This window comes from Erigeron canadensis, chromosome 6 (assembly GCF_010389155.1).
Source record: "Erigeron canadensis isolate Cc75 chromosome 6, C_canadensis_v1, whole genome shotgun sequence".
Classification (NCBI taxonomy): Eukaryota; Viridiplantae; Streptophyta; class Magnoliopsida; order Asterales; family Asteraceae; genus Erigeron; species Erigeron canadensis.
The window spans coordinates 33379503-33399314 of record NC_057766.1 but is presented as its reverse complement, the minus strand read 5'-3'; the positions used below and the strand labels follow the sequence as shown (position 1 = coordinate 33399314).

Here is a 19812-nt window from a genome sequence, read left to right as displayed (position 1 = left end):
GAATTTTTGATTAAGTCAACTTATGTGACCTGCTGTAGTGAATTTCAAGCTGACAAATATAGTTAATATGGTTGCCTATGCACCAGTACAAGGGAAATTTGTTGAAGAGATTTGAAGGACTGCACATATTCAAGTCAAGTGTTATGTGAATTCATATTGCAAAAGTTGGTCCAATCATAGACCATCAATTTTCTTGACATGTCAAGGTAACATATTGATTTGCTGTTTCTACTGTTTGTTGCTAATTTAGTGGCTGAAGTAGATGTGATTTGTGTTTTGTAGCAACACTGACTAAAAAGAAGCAAGTAATTATTTTGTTTTATTTCAACAATTGTGATCCCCCTGTCAAAACCCATATGTTGTCTCCACCAAGTTTCAGTGATTAGAAATAGGCTTTTGCAGATTGACCAAGGAGTAGTAAGCTCCTGGCGCCCCTTTTGCTAGCAACGTCCGATGGTTACCTTTCTCAACCACTTTCCCTTTCTCCAAAACTGCAATAGTGTCACAACTTTGTATTGTACTTAACCGGTGTGCCACCACCACACTTGTCCGCCCCACCATCATTCGCTCGAGAGCTTCTTGCACTATATTCTCAGACTGGCTATCAAGTGCACTAGTCGCTTCGTCTAGTAACAAAACTGTTGGATTTTTCAGTATAGCACGGGCTATGGCAATGCGTTGGTTTTGTCCTCCAGAAAGTTGTACCCCTCGATCACCACACCAAGTATCATACCCGTCTTTTAAAACTGCTATGAAATCATGAGCATTGGCTGCTTTTGCAGCCTCTATAATCTCTGATTCACTAACATTTTCGGAAGCACCGTATATGATGTTTTCACGTATGGTACCGGAGAACAGTGATGGCTCTTGGCTCACGAGTGCAATATACTTCCTCAGTGTTCTTAAATGGTAAGACCTTATATCCCTTCCATCAACTTCAACAATACCCTTCACCGGGTCATAAAAACGCTCGATTAACCCAATTATGGTTGACTTCCCAGACCCACTTTGTCCGACCAACGCAGTTGATTTACCTGCTTCAATAGTGACTGAAAATCCTTTGAAGATACTAATGTTAGGCCGAGCGGGGTACACAAAGTCAATATCTTGCATCTCTATATGCCCTGTAATGATCTCTGGCTTGTTACCATTGGGGTCCTCAGGATCTATCAAGGTGTAACGGTCTAATAATGCAAACACAGACTTCACTGCATCAGACCCTTTGGCCAGATCATTTGTCATGGTCCCTGCTTCTGCAATGACCCTCCCCGTGCTTACCAAGATAAAAAACGACTGGAGAAATGGTTTGATCCCAAGATGACCACCGCTAATCAATCTCCCACCATACCAAAAGGCTAGAGCCCAAGTACAAGCTATAAGGCTTTGTGAAAACCCGAGTCCAAATCCAGCATACCAAGCTTGCCGGATGCTTTCATGCATTGGCTCTTTTTGGGTCTCTTTGAGCATTTTGAGTATTCGTGTTTGGGATGAAAAGGCAGTCACCGTACGTAAATTTGAGACAGCTTCAGCTGCAAGCTTGCTGCTTTCATCTTGTGCTTTCATGGCTTTCTCTGACATGTTTTTTAAAAGAATTTTTCTATAATAGAAGCATATGATTATTAGTGGTTGAACTGCAATCATAACTATAGCCAATCTCCATGCGATCACCAGCCCCATCGTGAAGGCAATTGTTACTGCAGAGAATGCTTGTATTAGAAGTGAGCATCGATCACCCACCAAAGACCGCACCTGCAAAATCATTCAGTCTTTTGTCACTTGCTCCATAGAAAAATGATGCATGAAACATCATTTGTTAGCAACGGAAAAAATTCAACTACTTATAACAAAATCATAAAAAGATAAAAATCTGTACCACATTGGCATCTGTAGCAAGCCTTGAACAAATTGCCCCGCTTGAGTTTTCATCTTGGTCGAACCACCCAATTTCAAAGGCGAGTATCTTTAACAACATCCTTTCTCGTACTCTCTTTGTTAAGTGCTCTCCCATGGCTGCAAAGTTATAATGCTGAACGATATTGATTAGCATTGAACAAACTGCCAAACCAATGAAACACAATGCATGAATCATCGTTTTATGCCTGATATCGTCATGATCTGGCAAAAAATACACGCACATCATTGACGCCATCGAGAAAGCATAAAGTGGCTGAATAGCACCAAACAAAATCGCACCCACACTCCCAAACAATGCTTGCTTCCATTCAGGAATGTTCATTGCTAATAGCCTCTTAAATGTAGGCACTGGAATTTCTTGGTTGGCCTGCGAGATAAAGTTTTGTTCACCACGGTTGCCTGAGTTTGTGGAACTCGACCTGCTCACAATCAGTTGCTGACGGCTGCTCTTGTTGTGGACATAATGTGTGGAGGAGTCCAATGGACATTTGTGTAGGGTTTCAGTGTTTTGCTTTTTTTCTTGGAGGTGAACGAGTGATTTGTAGAAACTGTTTTCAAGTTGAATGAGTTCATCATGGGAGCCAGACTCTACTAACCGGCCATTTTGGACCACTGATATCATGTCTGCATTTCTAACTGTTGAAAGGCGATGAGCTATGATAATGGTGGTTCGACCAACTGCCACACTATCAAGTGCCTCCTGCACGACCCGTTCAGATTCAGAATCTAGTGCACTTGTTGCCTCATCCAAGAGAAGAATACGAGGCGACTTGATTATGGCACGTGCAATTGCTATCCTTTGCTTTTGCCCACCTGACATTTGAATTCCTCTTTCACCAACCTGTTGTTTAATGGACATTTTAATGGATGTTAATATTAGGAGTTAAAATACCATTACATGGAACTTGCGATTTATGACTAATTTGTGATTAGGGCATGTTATAGGGAAAAACAAACCTGGGTTTCATAAGCCTGGGGCAACTGGGAGATGAAGTTATGAGCATTTGAAACTTTTGCAGCCTCAATGACTTCTTCCATAGTGGCATCTTCCTTACCAAAAAGTATGTTCCCTTTTATGGTGGTAGCAAATAGAGCAGGCTCTTGACTTACCAAACCCATTTGTGATCTTATCCACTTTAGTTGAAGCTTGTCAATCCTCACCCCATCTAAACAAATCTCTCCTTCTTGAGGATCATAAAATCTTTGTAACAATGAAATCACCGTTGATTTACCTGACCCACTACCGCCTACCAATGCCATTGTCTTCCCTGCTGGAAGCTTTAAGTTAAAGTCTTCAAATATCACTGACTCCAGCCTCGATGGGTAGGCAAACTTTATGCTCTTGAATTCTACTTCCCCAAAGACTTCTTGTAATATCTCCCCTTCCATGTCTTCTGAGTCTATCTTCGGAACTCTTTTTATCAATCCCCTTATACGTTCACTTGCAGCCATTGCCTCTGAAAAATACTTGACATTTGACAATCCAGCACCCAATGATCTGCGGGTTATCAGATATTTTTTAAGCAATTAGCAAAAGTCCGTTATTAAGAAGGAATGTAAAACAAGTATTATAGTGAAACAAGGAAGATAAGATCTTGAATATTGTATCATGAAAAAACTGATGCACGAAGATAGAGCTCAAGTATATACACTAATGCACCAAGATATACTAGCTAGTTAAGAAAAACTGGTGGTTTTATTTGTTTTAATCTAATACCTGTATTATATGAACAAGAAACCATATATATATATAAACACATATATACACAACATAATTCTAAAAAGAAGGAAAAATATGAAACTACAAATACTTACAGTCCACCATATGTAATAGAACTTCCGACACCAAACACGATTCCACCTTTAGCTCCATGGTACATAACCAATCTACTACCGTACCAACATATGAAAGACCAAACAGCAAAAACGACGCCACTATTGCTGCCCATTGCCAATCCCTTAGCCAAACCCTGATTTATACCTAACTTCATTGTTCCCTGTAAAGCAGCAGAATACTCTCTAATGGTCTTGCTTTCACGAACAAACGAATAAACTGTCCTTACAGAAGATATCGCTTGCTCCACGACAACACCAGCATTATTATACTCCTCCCTGATTTGTCTTGATAAGCTAACTAAAACTCTTCCATAAATCAGACCAGGGATCACTAAAATGATGATAAATGGAAGCCCAACAATTGCTAGCCTCCATAGTAACATAAATGACATAATATATGCTCCACAAAAGCCCGCCACATTCATCACGAACACCGGCAACTGCATTTTTGTTTCCATTTCGATTAGAATCACAATCTCAATTGTTAGACTTGATGGGAATATATATGACATGAATCATAAATGTAACTATTTTTTGCACTGATCATCGTACTCTCTAAGAGTTGATAAAATAGAAAAAAAGTTACAATAGTATATTTTATAAAAGGAAAATGATAATTGTATCACTACCTTAATTTATTTTTTTTTGTAAAGTTAGTTTCGATTAAGAAGTTGGGGCAATTTTAACCAACAAATTGCTGGACCTTCAACCCCCTCCTCATGGAAAATACCTTGAGATGAGAAACCTAAGACTCGAACCCGAGACCTGAGGAAAAACTCACCTCCGGAGCCCACATAGTGGATTTAGAAGATACTCTAGCCTAAGTGAAGTTGGTTATTGTATCACTACTTTTTATTAATTAACCATAATGTATTGATCTTAAAACATACAATCAGTATAATGCTTATATATGATAGATGTACATTTATTTTAGTACAAGTATCATTTAGTTTCCTTTTTCTTAAAATGTCTCCAATGCTCTCTCTATTCTCTCATCACCGCTCAAAGTTAAACATCTGCATGTCACATGTTAAAGTGCAAAAAGAGTGCTCCTCTCTTTTTTGGTGCATACTCTTATAGATAATATGGGCCTATTCACCAATTGGACTTTTTTTTTTGTTTTTGAAAAGTAAATTTCATTCACCAACTGAACTGATTTTTCTTTTTCACTATATTATCCTTATAACCTTATAAAAATTCTAACCTCATATTGAAAAAACTAAAGGAAAAAAAATGTAAAATTTCCTAATTGCCTGTAATAAATTAATTTACAACATAAGTTAGTACTTTATTTTTTTAAATATCTTCATTACTACTTTTGCATCAACTTACACTACTCTGTCACTAACACCAATAGTTACCGTCATCATCACTAGTTTATGTCTCTGTACCGTCAATGCATTGCGAGAGTATCCTTCTACTTAATTTTATTAAATATTTTATTCAAATTCAATATTAATGTCGTCTTTAATGCAATTATAATACACTTATACTTTTCTCTCAACATGCAGTAGTTATGTAATATAATTTCCCAACTACAATATTTAATTTTTACTTATCATGATTTGAGTAATTTTTTTCCTCCAGACTTCTGGTGATAATTAAAGTACTTTCAAGCTATAATAACAATTAAACTAACGCTCAACAACATTAAATAAAATTTATACTTAGGGAAAAAGTAAGGATAGGGTTGTCTCACACCCAATTTAAGTGAAAAATATCCTCACATTTTAATATTTTAGTGTTTTATATAAAATACATAGATGATTGACCCTCCTATTTTTGCAAAAAAAGTATTAAAAAAAATTAAATGTGATGTGTTTTTCACCCAAATTGGGTGTGAGACAACCACACCTTCACTTCCCCCTTATACTTATATATTAGCATGTTACCCGCTCAACGGCGATAATTTACATCGCTAGAGATGACATAATTACAATAATTTATGTTGGTGAGTGTTGGTGGCGATTATTGTGGCGACGTCATGTATGAGTGTATGTATCGCAGGAGATGTGAGTTGTTTGATAAATTAGAAAGGTATTTTAAGTTATCAAAATCTTAATGTTGAGAGGAGGGGAAGAATTAACGCATTATAATTATACAAGTTAATTTACTACTGGACATATCAAGATATAAATAACTAGATTAAACCCGTACGTTGTACGGGACTAATCGAGAACATAAATAAAAATAATTCATGTTTACATTATCATTCATATTTTATGATAATATAAAAAGCATTAGATTACGATTATAAATAATAAAATAATATATGTCAATTATGTTAAAACATGAAATTGTTTTTCAATGTACACTTTTAAAATTGCATTGGGATATATTTAAGTTTCATTTACTAAAAAATCATATTCATGTATGGTAATTAGTATTGTATATAACTATATAATAATAATAATAATAATAATAATAATAATAATAATAATAATAATAAAGTGATTTCTTGTAAACCCACATATTTCTAATAAAAGTGATTTTTATAATAATAATAATAATAATAATAATAATAATAATAATAAATGCATGGAGTTTTATTTTAGGGAAAAAATATTAATATTAGTTACTAACTAATTACTAAGGTAAATTTTAAAATAAGCAAAAATTATAACATTTTGACTAATAAACAAAAATCTTAGTTGTCATCTAAAAGAAGGTGTCACAAAGGATCCTTTATATTTTCGCACAAGTTATGATTTGATTTTTTGTTACTATTATTTATTTTTGTTATTATTAAAGATGACCCTATTGACTGATAACTTAAATGTCACTCAAACTTCGGCAAACCTAAGCTAAAATAGGGGTATGATCGTAAAGAGATGAAAACGTAAATATAATTGATATATTTGACACACATATATATCCATTTTTTATTTACATTCTCAAAAAGCCTCGTATAATGTATGACTTAATATAATAACATATAAATATGATGCTTGGGAATTATAGGCTACTTAAAAAAAAACTCCATAATTGAAAGCTTAGTCATGTAAAATATTTGGTTTCAAACTTATTGATCATGGTTAAAATGTTTTTCTCAATTTAATTACACTTTAAAATTGCATTGGGATATATCTAAGTTTAATTAAAAAAATTCATACTCATATATGGTAATTATTAGTACTCTGTATATAACTATAACTATATAATAACAATATAATAATAATAATCATAATGATAGTAGATAAAGATACATGGAGTTTTATTTTAGTTAAAAAATATTTATTAATTATTAATTAAAATAATAAGTTAAACTTTAAAATAACCAAAAATAAGCAAAATTATAACATTTTGACAACTAAGCAAAAATCCTAGTTGTTATCTAAAAAAGGGGACCACGTAGGAAAAAATATATCATCTCTTAGTTATAAATAGAGATGTACTGTATTTCTGCTCATGTAACCTAGTGCATGTATTATAACTTTTTGTCGTATTACTATTACAATTAATTAACCACTGGGTTAAACCCCAGTGGTCACCGTGTTGCCATTTGCGTGGCCTGTCTCCTCTCGGGGCACAGGTTCGAATCCCGCCAAACGCATGGCTGTGGAAAATCGTATTTGTATTTAACCTTGACGCTATCCTAACACGGGGTCATGCGGGTGCCAAAAAGGCACATGAGATCAGACGGTTCTTATCAATCTACAGTTTTTTTTACTATTACAATTAATTAGTCATGAACATCTATATATCTAACATATATAATAATTACCTTTTCGCTGATGAATTCTTGAATGATGAGGCTATCACTCGAAACAGTAGTAACGATTTCAGCTGTGCATGTAACATTCAAGTCAAAATAGGCCACTTCTTGTCTTAAAATTGCTTTTAAATAAGTTGTTCTCAATCGTGAGGTCTGTCTCTCTGCTGTTCTTGTCCAACAATACCCCTCTGCATCAACACTCATTAGATAAGAGTACTATATATGTATTACAATACATGCACTTTATACAATATATATATGTGTGTATATATATTACCAATAAAACATGCAACGAATTTTCCAATGGCCAAGTAACAAAGATATTCTGCATTCTGTTGACAAAATGTATATATAGAGTTAGCTAGGATTATGTAAGAACGCTAAACATATCATATTAATTATAAGTATGTAAAAATGTTTATTAATTAATATTGGCCGGGTTTTTGTACAAATTAGTACAAGTTTATTTACCATATAATTTATGAGTGAATATTTTTATATGAAAAATATAACTTTTTTTTTATACATATATGTTAACTATTGTATTTAGCATTTTCTTTATTATGTAATCATAAAACATACGAGTAATATTTTTTGAAACTGCATGTATAAGTTTATATACTCAATTTCAATTACACGAAAACTTGATAAAACTAAGTTTAAAACTTGAACTTAATTAAAACCTAGCTATAAATGTACCTACATACCGATCCTTCTGTTTGGTCAATTGTCATAAAACATACAGTAACTTGATAATCGTAAAGTCAATACCGAGAAAAAAAAAATCCACATGTTTTTCAACTCATTTATCTAATGAATAACTTTTCTTTGAAACCCTAATTTATCATTCATGAAATAAATTAATCATAAAATTTAATTAAGTTGATGATAATCAGAAAAAAAGGTTACTTGCTTTTCCAGTCATAAAAATTGATTACAAAAATTTAGGAGCTAGCACTAATAAACACATATTATATATATATATATATGATACTTAATTAATTTTCAATAAAATATGTGATTATTAAACTATGATATATATATACGGAGTATGTTTAATTACTATCTATCTTAAAATTTACTTTCATTTTAACAAAAAATATTAAAGTTTATCTTATTTATTTACAAGCTCAGAAAAATATTAAAAAACGTTTTTAAGCATTTAAAACGTATTTTTAAAGTATTACGAAATACTACTGTATTTAAAAGTTCTTTAAATCCTTATTATGTATATGAATCACCTTATTGATTCTGCCAATGAAGACATTGGTGGATATAGAAGAAAAGTTTCCAACGCTGTTCATAAGGGCGCAAGAAATAAACAACAACGTTGGAACCTCAAATCCATCGGCGATGGCACCGAAAAGTCCGAAACCCATGAGAAACATATCGGCAACGTCTGCATGCATGAAAAGCGATCGGAATGATCCATTATTTCTAGCTGCTTTCTTATTTGTTTTTTTGTTACTCATCTTTAACATACTTAAATATTAGAAGTCGAAGAGATGCGGAGATTTCTAAGAGTAGTGGTAGTAGTAGTGATGAGATAAATATGTATATATATGTCATGCAAGTGAAAAATATATATGAAGTCATGGAGAGACACTTTTTCTTATTTGTGGGAAAAAATAGTCGGTGCATTTATACATGTGTCATTCTTATATTTATGATAATGTGTTGTCACAATATCCCAAAACTCTAGAATTTGTTTTCACTTTTCTTTTTTTTCACATTCTCAGATTTTTACTTTCCTGTATTGGAGTATGTCAGTGAGATATATATAGTGACAGGTCTATAGAGTGAAACAGAGTTGACTATATAGACATTTTGCATTTGCCTATATTGCCAAGCCCAAGAAAAACAAAATTTAAGGAAACTTTCTTCACCTAAAACAAAAATAAAGAAAATATATATTATTAATTTTAATGTACAGTTATATAACTTTAGTCAAAAAAATGTATTTCTAGAGGTGAATTTCGTTTGAAACTTCATGTTACGATTCGACAACGGAATGTCTAGTATACGTTATATTAACCGGGTCTACGCTAAAGAGTTTTCTCGAAGTAAAAATATCCACCCTAATAGATTTATTAGGTTTTTAACTCACATATTATTTAAATTTATTTCGAAATCTAATAAATATGAATATATCATTTTTAAGTCAACATATTAATTAAATTATTAGATTTTCATGTGAACATAAGATATGTTAAAATAACTATAAAAAATGTTTTAATAATCTGATGCATTATAAGAGTTAGGGGTGTTCAAACAGTTGGGTTTCGGTTTAATGAAGTTAAACGGTTTGGTTTATTTGGTTTTGAGGACAAAAAAAAACGCCCAATACCCAATTACATCTTCGGGTTAACTGGTTTGGGGCCCATAAATCCGAACATGTGTGCGGAATTTAGACACGCTTACAAAATTAAAATCTTTTATACATCTGGCTTATAACTTTTATATGGTTGTATTGCAACATGCCAATGTCAATATTAAGTGTGCAAAAATAAGATTGACAATAAGATACCAACATTAGACACATCATATGTAATATATGTTTTTTATGACAAAAACATCATACGGTATGTGGTATGGTAATAATATGACAAATCGTATTTGTTGTTGAGTTATTGCGAATAACTTCTAGAAAAGAAGGGAAATATAAGAATTTTAATCCCTAAAATCTGATGAATCCTTTTAATTAGTCATTTACATGTAGAAGAATGAAACTTAAATTAGCTAATTGGTTTTCGGGTGAGCCCCGTCTAAGACTTTAAAATCCACACCCAATCCAAAAACCACTCAAGTTATTTGGTTAGAACCATATACCCGATCCAAATCCAATTGACCCAAAACCATATAACCCAAATACAATTGGATCGGGTGGTTTTTCGGTTTAAACCATTTAATGAACACCCCTGATAAGAGTAATATTTTTTGCCATATACTCAATATTGAAATTGTAACTTAATCATATAACTTTAGATTATTAAATTTTGGATTTTGCTAAATGTTAAATTGATGACATAACGTAACGTATTATTAAATTTATTGATGTTAAAAGTCAAATATTATTGAAGACACAATGTATCATTTAATGTTGAATTTTGCTAATAATAGTATTTAGAATTATGCATAAAAAACCTTATACATATAAATATATAAAAGCCCACCATAATTTAATGACAAATTATACAACTTTTAGGTATTATTCAATATATATATATATATATATATATAAAAGCCCACCATAATTTAGTGACAAATTATACAACTTTTAGGTATTATTCAATATATAGACCGTTTTTACTTGCCGGTCTCATTTTGATACTTGATGAAAACCTTCATAGTTTCAAAACAAATCTTTGATTACATTATGGTTTCTGCCATTTAACTACAATCTCACTTCCTGTCTGCCAAAAGCCCAAAACTGTTATGTACACGGTTTTCCCGCAAGACTACAGTCCCGCCACTTGAAAACCAAATCCCATATCTCACTTGTTATCCCGCACTTTTAAAGTATATGTAATATGTTCCACCATTTCCACTAATTCATTACAAAGTAGTGGACGTAGCAATGAGTGCGGGCCGTCCGTAACTCTTGACTTCATAAAGGGAAGTGATATTAATACCATTTATTTTGATAAATGTATCATATTTGTGAGCAAAAAAAGCTAGCTCAACTGACAGATGCATCTCTGGTTTTTTCACAGGTCTTGGGTTCGACTATTAGGAGTGACAAGTCTGTGGGTTTTTTCACTGAATCACCGGCCTGTAACGGCTTATGGTCTACATCTCGTAGTCTAGAGTACGTGCATGGCTTCACCATTATACGATGAGGTGTTCCCTGACGTCGAATACCGACTAACTGTTCAAAAAAATATATACTTGTGCAATACAAGCTTGTACAGTCATTTGTAAAAACTGTACATTATGGTACATCCATCAAAAACAATCATACGAATATCACCTCTCCTTCATAAAAGAATAATATTCTACATGAACGTATTCATGTGGCACAGAAGGAAAAAAAAATATAAACGGTAATCAAGTCTTAACATAATCTAATGAGATTCCACTTTGAAACCATGTGATGATAGAAAGAATAGCTAGCCCACAAACTTATATCACTTTTTTTTAAAGCAAAATATGAATTTGACACCTAATAATCCTCCCCTTAATCCCAAATTACGTGATTGGGTCTCCCTTTCAACTTTAGTTCCTGATTCCACCTTTTTTCATACCACTATCATTTTTCTAAACAAATCGTCTTTTACTCAGCGCAAGGTATACCAGGTTCCACGTCATCAATTAGCCCAACCTTGCTCACATGCCAATTGTTAATTAAGAACGTTTACGGCCCAGCTTATCAAGCCTAATATAAGTCCAATAATTAAAGTTCCATTTTAAGCATATGATGTTAGAGGGAATAGTAGAGAAACTTATACAACTGTTTAGTCTTACATCCAACACAATATATTAATACAACATATTGAAATCCCTTAAATTTAAGAATTTGTGCCTCAACTCTGCAAAGGAACTAGTAAGGATGCATTAGCTACAGACGCACCATCGCTGCAGCAATTGTTTTATTAATCCTTTGATCATTTGCTCATGTAGTCATGTGTCACGTTCATTAGATTGATGCATTTGAAAGTTGCAAAACATTTTTTTTTTTTTTTTTGGTATGCAATTAGGGTACCACCAAAAATTAATGTTAAAAAAAAAGAATTTAATGTTAAAAAAATACTATAAGAAAAGAAAGAACACCAATAATACGGCTGTAGTATTTTTGTTATTGAACCAAATCTATACAGGTTATTTAATTATATTGAGCGATTGAGCCTAGCTCCGTGTTCTGAAGTATACCTGCCTGTAGAATTGTATTGTATCTACTCGGTAAATTATTGAAAAGTACTCATTACGAAATATATCTGCTAACTGCTGCTTTTTTTTTTTTCAAGGTATGTGAATTGTAAATTTTGGTGCTGTTCTAAACCATATAAATGTATGGGTGCAGTGGGCCTTATTGTAGTTTCTCTGGTTGCAGCGATGCAACACTGAAGTAAAGTACATACTAACTTTGTTTTACTTAGCACTTGTGATGTTCACCAAATTTCAGTCCATAGTACGGATAGTAGAAGTATGCTTTTGCAGATTAACCAAGGAGTAGTAAGCTCCAGTCGGCCCGTTTGCTAGCAACGTACGATGGTTACCTTTCTCAACCACCCTCCCTTTCTCCAAAACTGCAATAGTGTCACAATTTTGTATTGTACTTAACCGGTGTGCCACCACCACACTGGTCCGACCTACCATTATTCTCTCGAGAGCTTCCTGCACTATATTCTCAGACTGGCTATCAAGTGCACTAGTTGCTTCGTCAAGTAACAAAATCGTTGGATTTCTGAGTATAGCACGGGATATGGCAATGCGTTGTTTTTGTCCTCCGGATAGTTGTACTCCTCGATCACCACACCAAGTATCATACCCGTCTCTTAAACCTGCTATAAAATCATGAGCATTGGCTGCTTTGGCAGCCTCAATAATCTCTGATTCACTAACTTCTTCTGAAGCACCATAAATGATGTTTTCACGTATAGTACCGCAGAATAATGAGGGCTCCTGGCTCACGAGTGCGATATATTTCCTTAGAGTTCTTAAGTGGTGAGACCTTATATCCCTTCCATCAACTTCCACAACACCCTTTATCGGGTCGTAAAAACGCTCGATTAACCCAATTATGGTTGACTTCCCGGACCCACTTTGTCCGACCAATGCAGTTGATTTCCCCGCTTCAATATTGATGGAGAATCCTTTAAAGATCCAGATGTCAGGCCGAGCTGGGTAGGCAAAGTCGATATCGCGCATCTCTATATGGCCTGTGACGATCTCTGGCTTGTTACCATTAGGGTCCTCGGGATCTATCAAGGTGTAACGGTCCAATACAGCAAACACAGAGTGCACTGCATCAGACCCTTTGGCCAGATCATTTGTCGTGGTTCCAGCCTCTGCAATTACCCTGCCAGTGCTTGCCAAGATTAAAAATATCTGGAAAAATGCTTTTGCCACAAGATGACCACCAATGATCAATTTACCACCATACCAAAAGGCTAGAGCCCAAGCAAAAGCTTGAAGGCATTGAGAAAAACCGAGTCCAAATCCTGCATACCAAGATTGCCGGATGCTTTCACGCATTGGCTCTTTTTGGGTCTCTCTGAGCATTTTGAGGATCCGTATTTGGGACGAAAAAGCAGTGACAATATATAGGTTTGAGACAGCTTCCGCGGCGAGCTTGCTGCTTTCATTTTGTGACTTCATTGCCTTTTGTGACATGTCTTTTAACAATACTTTTTTATAATAGAAGCATATGATTATTAGTGGCTGAACCAGAATCATAACCAAAGCCAATCTCCATGTGATCACCAACGCCATCGTAAAGGCAACTGTCACAGCAGAGGATACTTGAACTAGAAGACAACATCGATCACCTACTAAAGATCGCACCTGCAAATTCATTGTTGACATTCTCTGTTAACACTTAGTTTGAAGAAAAATAATAACAAGAAATTCTTTTTGCCTTTATACTACAAACATCGTTTGTTAGTAATAGGAAAACATTAACTTAGTAAGTGCAGTATTAGACATAGGTTAGTTTCTATATATTAAGTTGCCATAATATTAGTTTTCATGTATTAGGTTAGGCTACTCGATAAATATAGCCTCTTGTAATCCCCTTCAATAACACAACAATAATAATACAATTACAATAACCTATAAGGTTTATCATGCAGTATACATAAGTTCATAAATTCATTAAATTTCATACCACATTGGCATCTGTAGCAAGCCTTGAACAAATGGCTCCACTTGAATTTTCATCCTGGTCGAACCACCCAATTTCAAAGGTGAGTATCTTTGATAGCATCTTTTCACGAACCCTCTTAGTCAAGTACTCACCCATGGCTGCAAAATTGTAATGTTGAATGATGTTGATCACAAGCGAGAAAACTGACAAAGAAAAGAAAAACAATGCATAAATCTTTGTTTTGTGCTTGATCTTTTCGTGATCCACCATGAAATATACGGATATCATTGACCCCATTGACAAAGCATATAGTGGTTGAACTGCTCCGAAGAGAATCGCAGCCACACTCCCAAAGAATGCTTGCTTCCATTCAGGACTGTTCATTGCTAAAAGTCTTTTGAAGGTAGGTAGCGGAAGTTCTTGGTTGGCCCGCAAGGCATTTTTTTCTTCACTCTGGTTGGGTGAGTTTGTAGAGTTTGATCTTCTCACCAGCGATTGATGATGGCTACTGTTCTTATGGACATCATCTGAGGGTTCATCGTTTTGCTTGCTTTCTTTGGATTGAATGAGTGACCTGTAGAAACCATTTTCATGTTGAATGAGTTCATTATGGGAGCCAGACTCGACCAGCTTACCATTCTGTACCACTGATATCACATCTGCATTTCTAATTGTGGAAAGGCGATGAGCTATGACTATGGTGGTTCTACCGATGGCTGCCATATCAAGGGCCTCCTGCACCACTCGTTCAGATTCAGAGTCGAGTGCACTTGTTGCCTCGTCCAAGAGAAGGATACGAGGTGACCTGATTATTGCACGGGCAATTGCAATTCTTTGCTTTTGTCCACCAGACATTTGAACTCCTCTTTCACCGACCTATTATTCACAACAAACTTTAGAACAAACCAAAAATAATCACCTAATTACATGTAACTAATACTAAAATATGTCTGCAACTTGATCAATATATGAGTTTCTGTAAAGCACATGTTATAGAGAAAAAGAACCTGGGTTTCATAAGCCTTAGGCAATTGAGAGATGAAGTTATGAGCATTTGATGCTCTTGCAGCTTCAATGACTTCTTCCATGGTTGCATCTTCCTTGCCAAAAAGAATGTTCTCTTTTATTGTGGTCCCGAATAGAGTAGGCTCTTGGCCCACCAAACCCATTTGCGATCTCAGCCATTTCAGTTGAAGCTTATTGATCCTCACTCCATCTACACAAATCTCTCCTCCTTGCAGATCATAGAGCCTCAGCAACAATGCAATCGTCGTTGATTTACCAGACCCGCTTGCACCCACCAACGCCACCGTCTTTCCTGCTGGAACTTTTAAACTGAAGTCTTTGAATATCCATGATTCCGGCCTTGATGGATATGCAAAATTTATATTTTTGAACTCCACTTCTCCAAAGACTTCTTCTAATGTATCCCCTTCCAAGTTATCTGAATCAATCTTTGGAACACTCTCGATTACTTCCCTTATACGTTCACTGGCAGCCATTGCCTCGGAAAAGTATTTTAAGCTTGACAATCCAGAACCCAATGCTCTACAGTTTTCGGAGTTTATAAGCAATTAGAACTCAACAAAAATCTTAGCAAATGAAATACTGTAACAATTTGTGTAAATACTTCTTTAATGTCTAATACTATATAAACTCGGGCATATATGCAGCATAATGCATGTAAAGTTGTAAACTGTTGGACGAAATGAAAGAACAAAACCAAACTTACATTCCTCCGATGTTGAGGGCAGCTCCAACATTAAACACGGTTCCACCGCTAGCTCCATGGTACATCACCAATCTACTACCGTACCAACACATGAAAGACCAAGCAGCAAAAACGACGCCACCATTGCTGCCGATCGCCAATCCTTTAGCCAAACCCTGCTTTATACCTAACTTCATTGTGCCTTGCAGAGCAGCAGAATACTCTCTGATGGTCTTACTTTCACCAACAAACGAATATAAGGTCCTGACATTAGAAAGAGCTTGCTCCACCACAACACCAGCCTTATTATACTCCTCCCTGATTTGTCTTGATAAGCTCATCAAAACTCTTCCATAAATCAGACCAGGTATTACTAGAAGTAAGATAAATGGAAGCCCAACAATTGCTAGTTTCCATAGCAACATAAATGACACAAAATACGCCCCGCCAAAAGTTGCCACGTTCGTCACTAACACCGGCAGCTGCAGTTTTGTTTCCAAATAAAACTACACTTACAATCACTTGTATTTAAGACTAAACAAAAATTAACTCAGAACAATTTCTTGCATTTATTTGTCTAACATTGTCAATTATTTTCAAGTAGCATTTCAAATTTCCCAACTCTTCAAATAAATACTAATAGCTAACAATAAGAAAAAGTCGGTCAAATTATATATAATTCAAAACATTTTATCAAGTCATCTACCTTTTGATATTTTGTGTAATAATTTCTTGTTGATAGATTATGGTATTCATCTCTTCTTTTTTTTTTTTATATAAAAAACCATAGTGAAGGCCCTAAACATATCATAAATTCAGATAAAACTCGATAGCTGACATACCTTTTCGCTGATGAATTCTTGAATGATGAGACTATCACTGGAAACAGTTATAACAATATCGGCAGTGCTTGTAACATTCAAGTCAAAATAGGCCATTTCTTGTCTTAAAACTGCTTTCAGATAAGTTTCCCTTAATCGTGATGTTTGTCTCTCTGCGGTTCTTGTCCAGCAATATCCTTCTGCATCAAAACTTATCATATTATTAATTAGGAGCCTTAGTTTTCAACCATTGTTAGACACATGGTGTATGTCGTCTCAAAATTTCAAACAAAGTCTGCAACATGTTGGAGACGTTGCAAAATTTGCGATACAATTTACAACATAATTTGCGATATCTTGAGGTAAACGTCGCTAAATTGTCGCCAACTTTGTTGCAAACCAGTAACATAGAAAAGTATGTTGCTAAACTTGTCGCCAATTTGCTGATTTCTTGTAGTGTTCATGCCACAAACGAAATTAAATAGAGGAATTTCGAAGACTTACCAATAAAACATACAACCAATTTCCCAACTCCCAGGTAACACAAATTTGCTGCATTCTGTAAATAGGACATTAAAACTCATGCTATCAATTAGATTTATTAACTAACCATAATTGATACATTACCTAGCTAGCATTTGGCCTAAGAGTATTCAATATGACTTATCAACTAAAAAGCTACAAATTAATAGTCATCTCCTTAATTATAAACAAATTTGTAGATGTAAAGTGACCTTTTTTATTTTTATTTTTTTGAACAGCGAGTTAGTAGTTAGCAATTAGCAATTAGCATTCGTTGCTCGAGCCACGCACGCTTGGATGAAACCCGGACTCTCGAAAACTCTCCTAATAATTATCCACTCCTACAATTGTAGGAAGTGAGATTTAAACCCTGGTGAATTTCCCCAAGGTCAAAGACCTTAAAAATGGCTACCAACCCATTAATGGCGTGACCTTTTAGAAAATTGTAACGAAAAAGACTCAACTCAAACAATCAACTTAAAAGATGTACCAATCATCAATTGATGGATTGGTACATGGTAGAGCCTACAGAGTTTTCTCATTACGAGTTTCGTTTGAAACTGAAGTTGTATATATGAAGAGGCATGTCGTTGCGTTAATAACACTCGTAATTAATACTGTAAAAAATGATGATCATCTCTTAAAAAACAAACAATATTGATCAACCTGGTTAATTTTGTGAATGAAAACATCAGGGGATGATAACTTAGAAAAGCCCCCAACGCTGTTCATGACTTTTGAGGCGACAAACACCATCATTGGAGTCCCAAGTAGTCCGTCGCCGATGGCACCGAAAACTCCGAAAGCCATGAGAAACATATCGGCAACGTCTGCATGCATGAAAAGCGACCTTAATGATCCATTGCTGCTGCCTTTCTTCTCCATGCTTCGTCTTGATGTTGGTACTAATAGTTAACGGAAGAAAAGACGTCGAAGATATTCGGAGTTTTCAAGGTGGCCAAAAAGAGCAAGTTATGTAGGACAAGTAAGTAAGTGGAATTAAATTTGTCGGTGTATTTATACCAAGTGTCAAATGTTTTTAGGATACTCGTATAACTTTCCACGTGGAAGAAATGTATGATACGATCTACTGTGGTTTGACTTTTATTTATTTGAATGACGAATAGACTGAGGGTTGACTTAATTTTTTTTGAAAAGTACCACTCAATAATTATAAAACAACCTCCTAAAATCATTTTTAAAAAAACCATAACCTTTGAATGAAAAACAAGATTAAATTTAACTTTTAAATTACTTTACTTACATCATTTACCTTTTTTAAATTAATTTACTAAATTATTAAATTAAATACTAAATTACATTCTATATTTACGTATAATTCGTATAATGATATTTATTGAATATGCGTTGATGACTAACTCAAGTAACAGACACTATTGGTTGAATTTTTAGTTAATGGTTATTTTAAGTTCTTTATAATTTTCTTTGGTCGGCTCTTCTTCAATATCGTACTTTAAACACAAATTTTGTTTATCGTATACATTAGCTTTGAGCCAATATGGGAGTCCCTACTTGATAGAGGTTTATTCTTTCTAAGAAAAAAACCAACATTCAAACTTCAACATAAAAAAAGGTTTTGCTAAACAAAGCCTAAGTGCTTTTGTTGAAGTGCATTAAATAATTGTACGCTTACCATAAAAATCAGGGGTGACTTTTTGATATGGAAATGTACAATCTTTTTATGCACGTTAAGCGAAGCCTTAAAGGCTTTGTTTAGCATTTTTTTAAAAAAATTGTGATGATATAGAAATGAAATAGATTGGTGTAAATGTAAAATACTAAGCTATTAAAAAATATACATTAGTTTGAATCGATTTATCGATGTTTTTGATAGAGACATTTATAATCAGTAAAATTTATAATAGGTAACGTTTAAATACCAAAAATGAATGTGTAAACTTAATCGTATTTAAAAATCTAATAATCAATATGCCAAAAAAAATATACTTCTAATTTCAATAAACAAAACTCTAAGTTTTCGAAATTTTCATGCATAATTATTACTGTTATTTTAGTAAATAAGTTAAATTCATTAAAATGTAATATACATAGCTTTTTTAAATAGCAAATACAAATGTATGATGTATCCTTTCTTACTAGCATATCACCCCTGTAATACGGCAGTGGTCGTGGCGGTGACAATGTGGTGGTGAGAGCGATTGTTGGTGGCAGATGAGGCGTCAAATGGTGTAAATAGTTGATGAAAAAGTAATTGATATCAAGAGTTAATGGAAATATTTTTAAAGATATAAGATTGATATCGTAATTTAATCATTAATGTTAAGGGGTAGTGTAGGTGAAAATATTTTAAAGAGTAATAAGTGAAAATTATTTTAAAAGGTGTTAAGTGAAAATATTATATATTTTTTAACACTTCCAAAAGTAAAGTGTTATTTCTTTTATGATATAGTATAAAAGTATAGGTGTAGATATATACTTTTTATTATCTTTAGAATAGTATCTGAAC

The 19812-nt window shown here is 34.0% G+C and overlaps 2 protein-coding genes across 2 annotated transcripts; both read right to left on the bottom strand.

Annotated features, from left to right (window-relative positions):
• Nucleotides 1-345: 345 nt before the first annotated feature.
• LOC122605419 (ABC transporter B family member 15-like) lies at nucleotides 346-8946 on the bottom strand. The gene is made up of 7 exons (XM_043778369.1): nucleotides 8707-8946; nucleotides 7743-7797; nucleotides 7475-7653; nucleotides 3730-4190; nucleotides 2872-3412; nucleotides 1874-2755; nucleotides 346-1749 (listed from the first exon to the last, which is right to left on the bottom strand). Exons 1-7 carry the CDS (start codon nucleotides 8944-8946, stop codon nucleotides 376-378), a joined length of 3732 nt encoding a protein of 1243 aa, XP_043634304.1. The 3' UTR covers nucleotides 346-375.
• Nucleotides 8947-12583: 3637 nt separating this feature from the next.
• Nucleotides 12584-19065, bottom strand: LOC122604749 (ABC transporter B family member 15-like). The gene is made up of 9 exons (XM_043777618.1): nucleotides 19018-19065; nucleotides 18798-18853; nucleotides 17991-18210; nucleotides 17307-17361; nucleotides 16824-17002; nucleotides 16003-16463; nucleotides 15278-15818; nucleotides 14292-15146; nucleotides 12584-13969 (listed from the first exon to the last, which is right to left on the bottom strand). Exons 1-9 carry the CDS (start codon nucleotides 19063-19065, stop codon nucleotides 12584-12586), a joined length of 3801 nt encoding a protein of 1266 aa, XP_043633553.1.
• Nucleotides 19066-19812: the final 747 nt, after the last annotated feature.